Raw genomic sequence first — 12,945 nt, 5'->3', positions numbered from 1 at the left:
AAATAAATAAAATCTTAAAAAAAAAAATGAATTCCCAGGTTCGATCCTCTCAACATCTCTAGGGCCGAGGCCAGGGAATCTATCTCTGAAGCCCAGTTCTAAGAGCCTGTGGGCTTGGAAACCACCAAGGACAAGCCAGGTCTGTAGGCCATGGGGAGAAGGAGCATATCTCTGGACACGGGCCAGCGATGACACACTGGCATTGTACTCAGGAACAGTAGGGGCGGTGGCCATGTGGGCGAGCCGTGGCAGAACAACAAGCAGGCTAGGCCAGGGATGGAAAGGCTGGTGATGAGACTGGCACCCAGTTCCACGCCCTGCTCGGCAACACCTCCGTACGCATCCCTGTCGGCACAGCTGGGGGGTTTGTGTGGGAGTGGGTCGAGGAGGGAAGGCATGCATCTGGGGGGCATGAAGAAAGGGCATCAGAGAGGGACAGTGGAAGGGAGAGGCAGGGGGCTTAGAGAAGCCTTTCCCGACCCTGTGTGCCCATCACACTCACCTGCGGAGCCTTAGAAATGCATGGAAGCAAATCAAATCCTCTGGGAGTGGCATCTTATCAGTGGCGTTTCTTTGAAAGCTCCCAGGTGAGTCTGACACAGAATCAGGGCTGAGACCCACAGCCCAGGGGACCATCTAGGCCAGGGTTTCTCAGCACGGACCCGGGGCATCACGGTGAGCCAAGAAGCTGCTTAGTCGGCACCAGACTCCCTGAATCTGAAGCTTCAGGCGCTGAGCCCAACAGTCTGTGTTTGAACAAACCTTCTTGGTGATTCTGATGAAGGTGAACATTTGCGAAGCACTGTTCTGGCTGAGGGTTTAAACACTGGCTCTGTGGGGTCCTCCGGTCCCTCTGTGACCACTTAAGGGGGCTGAGGGTGGCCCCCTTAAGAACACAGCACTTCCCAGGTGTCCCCTCCCGTCCCCTGCCACATGTGGCTTCTAGTCAAGGAGGCTGCACATTAATCTGTTTTGTGTTTGGAGTTCCACATCATGACTTGTTTTGAAAAATTAAAAAAAATTTTTTTTTAATTGAAGAAAAGCGGTACAAACACTGCCAGCGTAGTCTAAGCCCCTTGGTTTTGGTTGGGAGGATCCTGGTCCAGCAAAGGGAAGTGGCTTGGTCAAAGCCACAGGCCTGGGACTGAGTACAGAGGTGAGGACAGAAGGGAGAGCCCCCCTCTCCCCCCGCCACTGCTCTTTCCAGTGTGTTCTTCACCCCCACCCTCCCTGGCACTGGTCTGTGTTCCTTTTCTCCCACAGGTTGACCCCCTATGAGTGGTATAGCCCCCACCCGTGTGCCCAGGGCCGATGCAACCTCCTGGTGAACCAGTACTCCCTCGGCAACAGCCTCTGGTTTCCGGTCGGGGGATTCATGCAGCAGGGCTCCACCATCGCCCCTCGAGCCTTATCCACCCGCTGCGTCAGTGGCGTCTGGTAAGATCCGGGGCAGAGGAGGGGCCAGGCCCAGTGGGGTAGGGACCCCTGGGGGGTCCTCGGGTGAGCCTGCCCTGGCTGCAGGTAGCCAGGAAGCTCACAGAGAGCTCTGCCTTCCAAAACAGACTAGCAGGGACCTGGGCTGCATTCCACCAGCTCCAGAAGGCTTGGGAGCACTGGCTTGAGAGCACTGGCTTGGGCACACTTTGTACCATCTTTTCCTGTTCCCCTTTCCCTCTGCCTCGGAGGTCTGGAGACAGAGGGCAGGGAGTCAGGGCGGGAAAGGGGATGCAGAAAACTGCCTTGTAGGCACACAGCCGAAGGGATTATAAATTCCTGACCTGAAAATGACCTGAGGTTGAGTGGTTCGGCCTGCCAAGGCATATGCAGATTTATGCAAATCGGGGTGTGCAGCGGGAAATGCCTGCTGGAAGAATGGAAACCCGGCTGTCACATCTGGCCCCCTCTGCCAGCTTTCTCCACCTTCCTCCCTCTGGGCCTGGCGCCAGGACCTTGCCAGACCTGCCCACCTCGGCAGGTGTGGGCAGAGGCAAACTCTTAGTGGCTCAGAGTTGGACAGGCTCTCGGGGGCAGTCCCCACGCGCAGGTAGCCAGCCTGGCCTGCAGCTCCCTTCTCCTCCTGGCTCACCCAGGGCAAAGAGAAGACGGTTGAACGATTTGGTGTGTGGGAAAGCAGTCTGAAAACTTGAAAGTGCTACATAAATATGTGAACTAATCATTGCTGTTAGACCCTTATGGGGAGAAATGAAACACACACACACATATATGTGTTGTATGTACACAACAGACAAGAGGCCAGCTGGCAGAATCCCAGTTCCCCAGCCTTGCTTAAAATCCCACTTTGCGTTTGGCTCTCATAGCCTAAAGGACTTACAGCCTCGGTGTTCTCCGCTCCTTCGCAGCCTGTGTAAGCCAATGGAGAAGGGAAAAGTGGTGTTTCCACCTTGAGCACCAGTGTCTGGACAGTTACCAGAGGGACACTGGACTGGGACTGATGGGGAGGTAAAAACACAACTGGGACATTGACCCCCACCCAGCTGGGGGTTTTGTTTTCACTGATAAATGATAAATATAGTAGGATTTAAGACATCTGGGCAATTACCAGGTAATGCCCAGAAACCACCATGTAGATCAAAGGAAAGAACTGGGTTTTAATGTTCCCCGGGAAAAGGGGCGGTCTTGGGAGGGAAAAATCGCAGAGTTCCATCAAAATCCTGGAAGTCAGGCAGAAGCCATACAGACAAGCAGAAGTCGGCCGCAGACTCTGATCTCTTTCTACTTGGAGCTGTTCCTTCCAGGGGGTGTATTCCTGTGTACTTCTCCGAGGGCTCCATCGCCGGCTGCACACCGCCCCCCCCCCACCACTGTCAGCTCCCCAAGTCCCAGGCATTCCCTCCTCCAGAGAATGTCTGCCTGAGCGCCTGGGAGGGCCACCTGTCTCAGAGGCTAGCCCTGGCCCACTGGTTCAGCAGTACTTTAAATAGCTGTCGGGGGCTGGGAGGCTCCCTTGTGTCTGGGGGAGGGGGGGCCTTGACTTGTTAGGGAGATCCTCTGCCCCTCGGAGCTCTCCGTTATCAAATCAAGGCCTCCGTTTGATCAGCTCCCTGAAGGAGTGGGAGAGCCAGAGAGAGGGCCATTGCGGCCTGCCTTAGATTCCCCACCCTGAGCAAGGGACGAGAATGCCACATTGCTAACAAGAATGTCAACTTGACAACTGCTAATGACCCTTTCACATAGGAGCAGGGCTTCACTGACCCCTCTGGAGAGAGCATATGAGAGAGTGTGTGATTCCCTTTCTCAGCAGAGATGATAGGCTTGCCCCAAGCTGCTTGGCTCTCTGACCCATTCCTTTGTGACCAGCCGTATAAAGTACCTCGAGGCCACCCACGGTGGGAGAGATGCCAGAGTATAACCAGGAGGCTGAGGGAAACTGCCCAGCCAACTCTGAGGTCAAGTCCACACCCGGGGCTCATGAACCCATGGTGCTATCCCGGGTAGCTAAGCCCCTTCAGAATTCTGGCCTCCATGTGGAGAAGGCTCACCCCACCTCCCTGGCCTCCGCTGGGGGATGGTCAGAAGAAAGAACTTGCAGCAGAGTGTGAGAATGGAAGCAGGAGCAGGGAAAGCAGGTCTTAAGGACGGAAGGACACCTGACCCTACTTACAGGTCACACGTAGGGAAGGTGGCCAGATGCTTTTCTTCCCATAGTCAGTGGGAAGGTCTGTCTCTACAGTTCTATCTCCCATTCCTCTGGTCCTTTACAGAGGATTAGTCACCAGCGACATCTTATCCCATTTGATCTCACAATTCTCCAAAGACAGGCAGAACAGGCATTACTATTCCCGAGCAGACGAACCTGGAGGATGTAGGTGGCTTTCCCCCCAAGGTCTCACAGGTGGAGTGGAACAGGCCAGAACTGAAACCAGGTCACCTCCCCAGGGGTCTGGCATATAGAGGCACTCATTGAGTTGGTAGATGACCCTGTCACTTCCCACCTGGGAGGCAGCCTACAGGAGTCCTTGGACACAGTGGTAAAGGAGACAGTGGGACTTCCCGCTCTGAAAAACCCCCTGGAATCTGTCGGCCTTTGGCTCCTTTGGCAAATGCTATGCTTTAGTCGACAATGTCTTCATAATGAGGAAAGCCTCATTAATTCAGACTCCGCGGATTCAGAACCTGTGATTATCCAACCTCAATTATGCCTGGATATGTCTTTGAACCCCTATAAACAAATGGATTGGGATGCAGAGCCACACTGCTGACCAGATGGTAGAAGGCTTATTTAACCTACTTAAGTGAACAAACTAGTTGTAATGGCATTAAGCATGTACACTGCTTGAGTTGCAAAATTATTCTCATTTTAAATGAGTTCGTTTTACCCAATAAAATACCCCTCTATTTTGAAATAGTTTGTGCATTACAAGAGTAGTTTCTTTTTTTCTTTTTTAAGATTTTATCTATTTATTTGAGGGAGTGAGAACACGAGAGAGAGAGAGAGAGAGCATGCGCAGGAGGCAGGGGGGCGGGGCAGAGGGATAAGTAGACCCACCCTCCCTGAGCAGGAAGCGAACCTGATCCCAGGACCCCGAGATCATGACCTGAGTCAAAGGCAGATGCTTAACTGACTGAGGCATCCAGGCACCCGCAAGAGTAGCTTCTAATTCTAACTTCTCAGCAGTCACAGGTGCTTATCACCAGTTAATATTTAAGAGTTTCTTGTTGGTAGAACTCATTTTAAAATACGGATTTAGGGGCGCCTGGGTGGCTCAGTTGTTAAGCGTCTGCCTGCGGCACAGGTCGCAATCCCAGGGTCAAGATCAAGTCCCGAGTCCAGCTCCTTACTCAGCGGAAACCCTGCTTCTCCCTCTTCCGCTCCCCCTGCTTGTTGTGTTCCCTCTCTTGCTGTGTCTCTATCTGTCAAATAAATAAATAAAATCCTTAAAAATAAAATATTAATTTATCCATGTGTTACTTGGAAAGTTCCTTTGCTTCTCTCAGCCTCCATTTCCTCATCAGCAAAATCAGGGTAAGACTTACCTCCCTTAGTTGTAGGGAGTACGTGAGATGATGTGTGTGGCTCCTGGCAGGTGCTCAGCCCATGGCGATGCACATCAGATTGTAGGCTGCATCATGAGAAGACAGGGGCAGCCCCCCAGCCCTGGCTCTAAACAGAGCCCCCAGAACTGGCACCCTCCGCTCATTCACTAGCTCATTTCTCATGGTCTCCAAGATGGCCTCATGTGCATGGACATACCTCTTTTGAATAGCAACCCAATAATCATCTCCTTTAAGAAATGAGGGGGAAAAATTAATGGTCTTCTTTCAAGAAAGGCTCACAAACTCTGTTCATTTCTGTTGACATCATATGCCCTGCCTCCGTTTTCTTCCCCCACGGAGCTGGGAGCTCCTTCTGAAGAGGGACTCCTGGTCTCTTCTGTGTTGCTGCAGGACTGGGGGTGGGGACTAAGACTCCTGGGGGTGCCTGGGCAAGGATGATTTCCTGGTCTTTTCTCACATAGGTGGGCATTCACGCTGATCATCATCTCATCCTATACGGCCAACCTAGCGGCCTTCCTGACCGTGCAGCGCATGGATGTGCCCATTGAGTCAGTGGATGACCTGGCTGACCAGACCGCCATTGAGTATGGCACAATTCACGGAGGCTCCAGCATGACCTTCTTCCAAGTAAACCCATTGGGTGGCTCACCGACATGGGGAACTGGGCAGAATAGAGTTGAGATATTTGTCCTCTAAAGATAACAACATCAATCTTCATCCCATTATCTCTAACATCTAGTTTGGAGGTTCACTTGGGGCTCATCTATGTCCGGCTCTATAAAGTACCCTTGGAGTTAATAGGTGTCCAGCCATCCAACTACCCAAGATGTCCATTTTCTCATGAAACAAGTCCAAGGCCTTGGACTTCAGTTTTCTGTTTTCCATACAAGCCTCAGTGCCTATCGGCACCACAACAACTGAAGGCATCATGCAAACACAGGTGTGGATAGACACACACACCCGGCTAAATTCTCCCAGTCTTCTTATTTGTAAAAATAGAGGCCAGCATTGGATCTGGGATTGATACGTTGGTTTAGGGTCAACAGAAAGTGGGTGACACTCCTCCTTCAGACATTGTCTCTTAGAAGTCCCAATGACCCTGAGTTCACTGCCTCCTGCCTGAAGGACAGCAAAGGACACAACCAGAATTTCCATTCTTCATTCGGTCCAAACCCGGAGGTTGGCAGCGAAAGTCTTCTCTAGGGTAGATGGGGCAAAACTGATTATCAAACCACTAGGCAGAGTTTGCAGTGTCTTAGGACCCTGTTCTTTCCTTGCCTTCCTGTGAGAGGTTTCAAAGTCACAGCCCCCTCTCTTGCCATGACAAGTGGGTCATTGTGAGATGGAAGGGAAAATGTTATATGGACAATAATGAGGGGGCTGAGTAAGAAAAGGGCCAGGATTTTAAGGTCCACTTTGATTCCCTCCCTTTTAAAACCAGCATTTCCTTTCTCTTGTTCTAATCTTGCTTTCTTGTGTTCTTTTCCCAGAATTCCCGCTATCAGACCTACCAACGCATGTGGAATTACATGTATTCTAAGCAGCCAAGTGTGTTTGTGAAGAGCACTGAGGAGGGAATCGCCAGGGTGTTGAATTCCAACTACGCCTTCCTTCTGGAATCCACCATGAATGAGTACTACCGGCAGCGAAACTGCAACCTCACTCAGATTGGGGGCCTGCTGGACACCAAGGGCTATGGGATTGGCATGCCAGTCGGTATGCAGGAGAGGAACAGCCTCTTTGGGTAGCTCCATCCAGGCAGGGTCAGAGTAGCTAGGACCACCGAATGCAGCACTGAATTCGACAGCCCTGTTCTAGAACCAGTTAACAGTGACTTTAGGTGGGCATTCTTCAGGTTAAAAAAAAGCAAAAAAAAAAAAAATCCGAAAAACAAGCAAACCCACATACTTCCATCAGAGTTCTCAATCTTTAATTATGGCCGGTCAAATTGATTAGTTATTAATTGATTAATTACTCAAGGACACGTTGATGTCCTTGGTGGATGCTTCAGGGCTTTTGTTTTCCCTCTTCTGCTTCCTGCCCTTTGGCCCTTGCTCTGTTGATGGACCTCTAGCAGTGGGAAGGGGAAGGTAGAGGTGGTCAAACTTAATTAATTTTGCTATTAGTGTCGCTGGGGAAAGGCTTATTACAAAAGGAGATAGTCATGATGAGGTGAGGTGGTTTTCAGATCATCTGTGGGACGCATCTACTCCCAATCAGTATAAGTCATTGAAAATGAACAGGAGAACTCAGTATTCAGCTGACTGTGGCCTTCCAGGCTGTTATAGGATGGTAGGGATGTTTGACTTCCAGAAAGATCTCCCAACTATGCTTTCTAAAGGATATTCATGCTTTGGGCCTTCTCCTGCTGATAGTGCCTTCATCAGAAGGTGAGGGGGAGCCCTTTGAACTGCTTTTTAGATTGGAGAGGGAATCTGAAAATGTTCCCCTGGTGCTTGGAGCATGTACCCTTCCCTCACTCATCATGGAGAGCCACACTGTATGGCACTGTCCTTGCCCAACGTTGTTCTTCTACAAGGCTGTCCTGTACAAGGCAGCAGGGGGAGAGGCAGCAACTGAGGCCATCAGACCATGTGGGGAAAGCGATATATAGCACATACATCTTTGCTGTCATCTAACACACTCCTTTTTTTGATCATTACTTAACTTAGAATTCTTTTGGATTCACTATATCCATGGAGTGTGAAAAGCATGGGTTTGGGGACAGGCAGACCTGGGAATGCTCCTGGTTCTGGACTGTGGAACCTCAGATCGTTTAAGCTCTCTGAGTCTGTTAACCCATCTGTAAAATTAGGTTTCTAATGCCTATCTTATAGAGTAATTGAGGGGTAAACCTAATAATCAGGTCAGGTGCCTTAAACCACAGCGTCTCCCACTTATGCTGTTTGAGGGGGAACATGAGTGCCCTCCCCATCTTTTCCCTAACCCCCTATGTTATTTGGTAAAAGCAGGTGACTTCTTAAAGATGGATGGGAAACAAAGCCAATGAGCATAGGCAAGGATACAGTTCATTCTTGAGCTCAATGAATTCTGACACTAGCTCTTCTGTAAACCCAGAGGCCTCACTCCGGGCACTTGTAAGACCACATATGCCCTTCTTACCATCATATTTCATTGATAGTTATTAATGTGCAGATTATGACCCTCTTTGAGAGATTTATTGGCTTCCATTTTGTTTCAAGATGGTGGCGTGAACCACAAAACACACTTTAACATGCACCTTGATCAGGATCTAGCTGTTTAAGATAAATTTTTTTAAATTTCAGTTAAATTACTGAAATCTCAAATGCTTTAAAAGTGTTCATGGAACAAACCTGTTGAGAGTTGACACAAAGCAGGCCAACTTGAGAAATTTTATCAATAATGAAAGAAAAAGAGAAGGAAATACATTTCTTCTTCTGTATCTGGCATGATGCTATTTTCACATGTCAGCCTACCTGCGAGGTAGATGTGGCCCTTCTCTGAGATTCAGGACAACAACGTACTTGTCCAAGGTCACAAAGCAGGTAGAGGAGCTGGGTTTGAGCCAGGTTCAGCACTTTGCTTTCCAGACCATGTTGCCAGAGGATCCCACCCACTCAACAAGACAGGATAGGTGAGCTGTGGACTTGTCCAGGTTCTCAGATCAGGTTGGGAAGAGCATCATACAAGCCAGTGATGAGAGAGAATTTACATCCAGCTGGGGTTACATCCAGGAAAGGCAGCATGTGTGTCGTTTTTAAGTGGGTGGAGAGAGGGGTAAGGACATAACCAGAGAATAAGCTATGTGCTTGGACCCAAGAAAATTAAGAAAAACAGCACACGGAATGAGAGGGAAAATTAGTAAAGTGGTTAAGGCAAAGCAGGCAAACATGGAATAAACAGAATAATCCTTTCATGGAGCCCCTGGGGTACTGTTGAAGTTGGGTTGAAAATGCCTTGAAAACTGGTTGAAATGCCTGGCTGGGCCGGACAGTTGTCTGTAAACCTGGAATGTTCATCAGTCTCACAACGTAGCCCCATCTTGCAGTTCAAGTAGCTGACCGCTGCAGGTGTGTAATAAGTACCTACGGCACACGAGGCGTTCTTGATGTTGGCCCACGTCGCATAGACACGTTCTGTGCCACAAGCTTGCGGATTTGCATGCCCAGGCATAGTTGTATCTCCAGGAGGGAAGCTTTCCTCTGTGGGTCGTGGCTGTCAGAGTCCTGAGATCTGGCAGCTGATCTAGTCCTGGTCTGTCAAAGTGCAGTCTGTGGCCGAGCAACAGGGCATCCCCTTTGGAGCTTGTTAGAAATGCATAACCTGAGGGTACCTGGGTGGCTCAGTGGGTGAAGCATCTGCCTTCAGCTCAGGTCATGATCCCAGAGTCCAGGGATCGAGTCCTGCATTGGGCTCCCTGCTCAGCAGGAAGCCTCCTTCTCCCTCTGCCCCTCACCCCACTTGTGCTCTCTCTCTCTCTCTTTCTTTCAAATAAATAGAATCTTAAGGAAAATAAAAGGCCCATGGAACCCATGGATTCAGAGTCTGCAGGTCAACCAGATCCCCAGGCCATGCGTATTAAAGTTGAAGAGCACAAATCTATTTGTTCCAAGCTTCGGCCTGAATCCTTCGCTGTAGCCTTTTCCCCTGAGGCATCTGTCCACATCAGGCCTTCACAGAGCTTGAGCAGGAAAACTGAGCAGTTTAGCTGGTCTCCAGCCTCTTGGCAGCTTTTCCTTTAAGATCTCCGCCTCAGCCCGTACTGAGGCATTGAGCTTCCCATGGTTTCATTTAAGCCTGTTTTTGTGATTAAACCTAAATTCCAGAACCAAAGCTCCTTGACCATATTCCATTAGAAAAATTAAAAAAGAATTGCAGCGAACAGAAGCCTTCTGTCTGAGGAGGGGAGGAGGAGCGGTATACACAGGGTGATGGACGGGGACGGGGGGTTGTCGTACACTCAGCAGGCCGGGGGGGAAGGTTGGGCTGCCTGTGACTGGCTTCTGCACACAGATGGGGGAGAGGTGGCTTCTGTCACTCTCTCGGGTGGCTCTTCTCCCCCTGGGGGCTGCCCTGGGTAAACAGGTGTCAGGTGTGATGTAGCAAGAGTTACAGGTGCCTGGGAAATTCATTTAGATCAAGCAGAAGACAGACAGCTGACGGAGGGAGAGGTCTGTGTCACACACGTTTTTCCACCCTGGCCTCTTGGAGGCAGATGGGAAGCCTCATGACCAGCTTCCCTAGTGTCCCTAGGCAGGTCATTAAACCCGAGTAGAAAGTGGTGGGGAAGTGGGGCTCCACGGGAACCCCAGAAGCCGTCGCTTGACCCTCACTAGGCTCTCAACTGTGGGCTGAACATGACATCAGTATAGAGAGAAGGAAAGTAGAAAGGCCCAGAACCCCTTCCTCTTGGTTCAGGGTCCTCAGAACCAGCCAGGGGGAGAGCCGTGCTCCTGTGGGGACCCCTGCCGTGTCTGTCCCTCTCCTCCTGGGGTTAAGTGACCAGAGTGCCCAGGAGGTGTACTGAGGGAAAGGAGCAGAGTGATGCTTCACAGCACACTTACACCCCGTGTTCTGGGCTCTCCCATGATCCCACAGGTTCGGTTTTCCGGGATGAGTTTGACCTGGCCATTCTCCAGCTGCAGGAAAACAACCGCCTAGAAATTCTGAAGCGCAAATGGTGGGAAGGCGGCAAGTGCCCCAAGGAGGAAGATCACAGAGCCAAAGGTAAGCGGGTTCAGGAGCGTCCCCTCCTGCTCTGGGGGGCAACAGCTTGTTCTGGTGTTGAGAGTCCAGGTGATGGTCGCTGGAACACACGGAGAGCAAGCCTTGGAAGAAGTTAGGGCTGGGTGGGGCCGGGCTGAGGGCTGGAGCCTCTGCGAAGGCTCCCCCAGAGAGGCCAACCCTCCCCTCACCCGTCTCCCCCATCCCCTGAGCTCTGCTTTGGTTTTCTTGTCAGGCCTCATCATGCCCTGATACTATACGTTCTATTCATGCATTTGTCTACTTTCCATTTCTTCTACCGGAATATGTGTCATGCGGACAGGACTTGTCTTCCTCACAGGGCTGTCCACAGGGCCTGGCACGTGGATGTTTTACTGAATGAATGAATGAGTGAGTGAATGAATGAAGTCTAGATCAAACTGGATAGAAAGCAGTCACCGGCTGATATGTGGGTGGGGGAGTGTTCAGGGTCCCTGAGCACCCGGGGTTTTTTGTAGGGGGTTCGCCCAGGATAGTCCCGGGCTACATGTCGATCGTTTAATGCCTCTTAGTTATTTTTAGAACCCCCTTTATGTCTCGTAATGTCCTGGCTTGGACAATAAATCATATGATCGCCCTAGTCATCTAAGGCAGCCTTGCTAAAATATGTAACAAATTTACTTATACATGCTGTCCCCTAGGAAGGCGGCCGAGGAGGGAAATGAGTAATACTGTATGCTTCCTTCTCTGTGCAGCGTGAATGATTATCCGTGATGAGACCGTGAACGAGTGACTTTGTGTTTCCAAGTGTGTCTGCGTGGGAATCCATCCTGCAAGACTAGGTCTTGGGAATATGGCCTTCTGGGTAGTTTAGTGGCCTTTTCTAAGTTAGAGGAAATGCTGCCCCTTCCCTCATAGGAAGCCACGGAAGCCACATAAACCTTGGCTTTCCGGTCCCCAACGATCAAGTGTGGAGGAGACTAACTCTGTTCAGAAAAAAGAAAGGAAGGGAGGAAGGAGAGAGAGAGAAAGAATAGGAAGGAAAGGAAGAAAGAAGGAAATGAATGAATGAATGAATGAATGAATGTGGGTATCAGAAAACTTCTGTGGATTTGATAGAATGAAGTAGATGTTGAAGATGTTTAGGACCTGAGTGGTAGGGAGGGTCGGGATGGGGGGCGGTGCCGGCAATGGGCCCCTTGAGGAAGATGCAGCAGGAATCCGTGATGTGGGCAGGGGCTCCATGGGCGCAGCCGGAGCCAAGCAAGGTTCCCGTGGGGAGAGCGGAGCTGTATGGAGGGTTTGTCCCGGGAAGGTGTGGGTAGCGAAATGCTCCTGCATCACCCCCTCCCCACAAAAAGACACGTGGATTAAAAACAGTCTAAATCTGACTAGGCCTGGAACAGTCAAAATAAAATGAGCTTATTGATAAGGTAACGTAGGTCAATGTTTTTCTGTGATAAGAGTGACCTTCAGACCGGTGGGAAAGAGCAGCCGTCTTGCCAAGCGAGGGAGGGAACCAGTGGTGGCTTTTGATCTGGAATAATCTAAAGTAGAAACAGGGAGGTGAATCTGGGCCCCAGAGCAGAGGGACCTTGAGTCCATCCTCTGACCGATGACTGAAATAGGAGAGATGTCCAGGTAGCTCTCTTCGTAGAAGCCCCTGGTCCCCTCTACCCCCACTCCCCCAGCGGGCTGGGTGCCTTCTGTGGCTTGGACAGAGAACTCAACGTTCTACATTGCAGCTCCTGGTCTCTGCTTGGCAGATGGCCCCTTAGCCATGGACCCAGTCTTGTTTGTTTCTGTGTCCCTAGCCTCCCCGACAGAGCCTGGCACGTACTAGGGACCCAGTAAATATTTGCGGGATCTGTGACTAAAGCTGCTGGCTGGTAGTTGTCAAAAGCTTCTAATGGCAGTGCCCTCCTGGGTCACATTAGTAAAGTGACTGATGAAACTGATTCAGTGACCTTCCTACACAACCTTCACCCCAGAGCTATCCACGTAGTCAGGTCCTTCCTGCCTCTGAGCAGCTGACCCAGAGGATGTGGTGACGCAGAGACACTGTGGATGAGGGAGGCTGGAACACCATGGGGAGGGGGGTGGGCAGGAGTCAGGGCTCAGAGCAGTGTAGGGACCCCAACAGACTCCGGCAGTGTCGTCCACCCCCACCCCAGCTGGCAGCTAGCTCTGCCAACTCCAGATCTCCCTCCCTCCTGCTTCCCACTGTCTGTCGGCTTCCCCGGC

The 12,945-nt window shown here is 50.7% G+C and overlaps 1 protein-coding gene across 1 annotated transcript in view; it reads left to right on the top strand.

Moving 5' to 3' along the window:
- GRIK4 (glutamate ionotropic receptor kainate type subunit 4) overlaps positions 1-12,945 on the top strand; it is a 415,050-nt gene that overhangs the window by 383,884 nt on the left and 18,221 nt on the right. The window contains exons 16-19 of the mRNA XM_045080424.1: positions 1,264-1,437; positions 5,478-5,643; positions 6,507-6,732; positions 10,597-10,725. Of these exons, the coding sequence (XP_044936359.1) occupies positions 1,264-1,437; positions 5,478-5,643; positions 6,507-6,732; positions 10,597-10,725 (695 nt within the window). The remainder of the gene's footprint in view (positions 1-1,263; positions 1,438-5,477; positions 5,644-6,506; positions 6,733-10,596; positions 10,726-12,945) is intronic.

The sequence above is a fragment of the Mustela putorius genome, unplaced genomic scaffold (assembly GCF_011764305.1).
Source record: "Mustela putorius furo isolate JIRA1106 unplaced genomic scaffold, ASM1176430v1.1 tig00000460_pilon_pilon_pilon, whole genome shotgun sequence".
In the NCBI taxonomy this organism is placed as follows: domain Eukaryota; kingdom Metazoa; phylum Chordata; class Mammalia; order Carnivora; family Mustelidae; genus Mustela; species Mustela putorius.
Note: the sequence above shows the minus strand (reverse complement) of the source record. Positions and strands in the feature narration are given on the sequence as shown.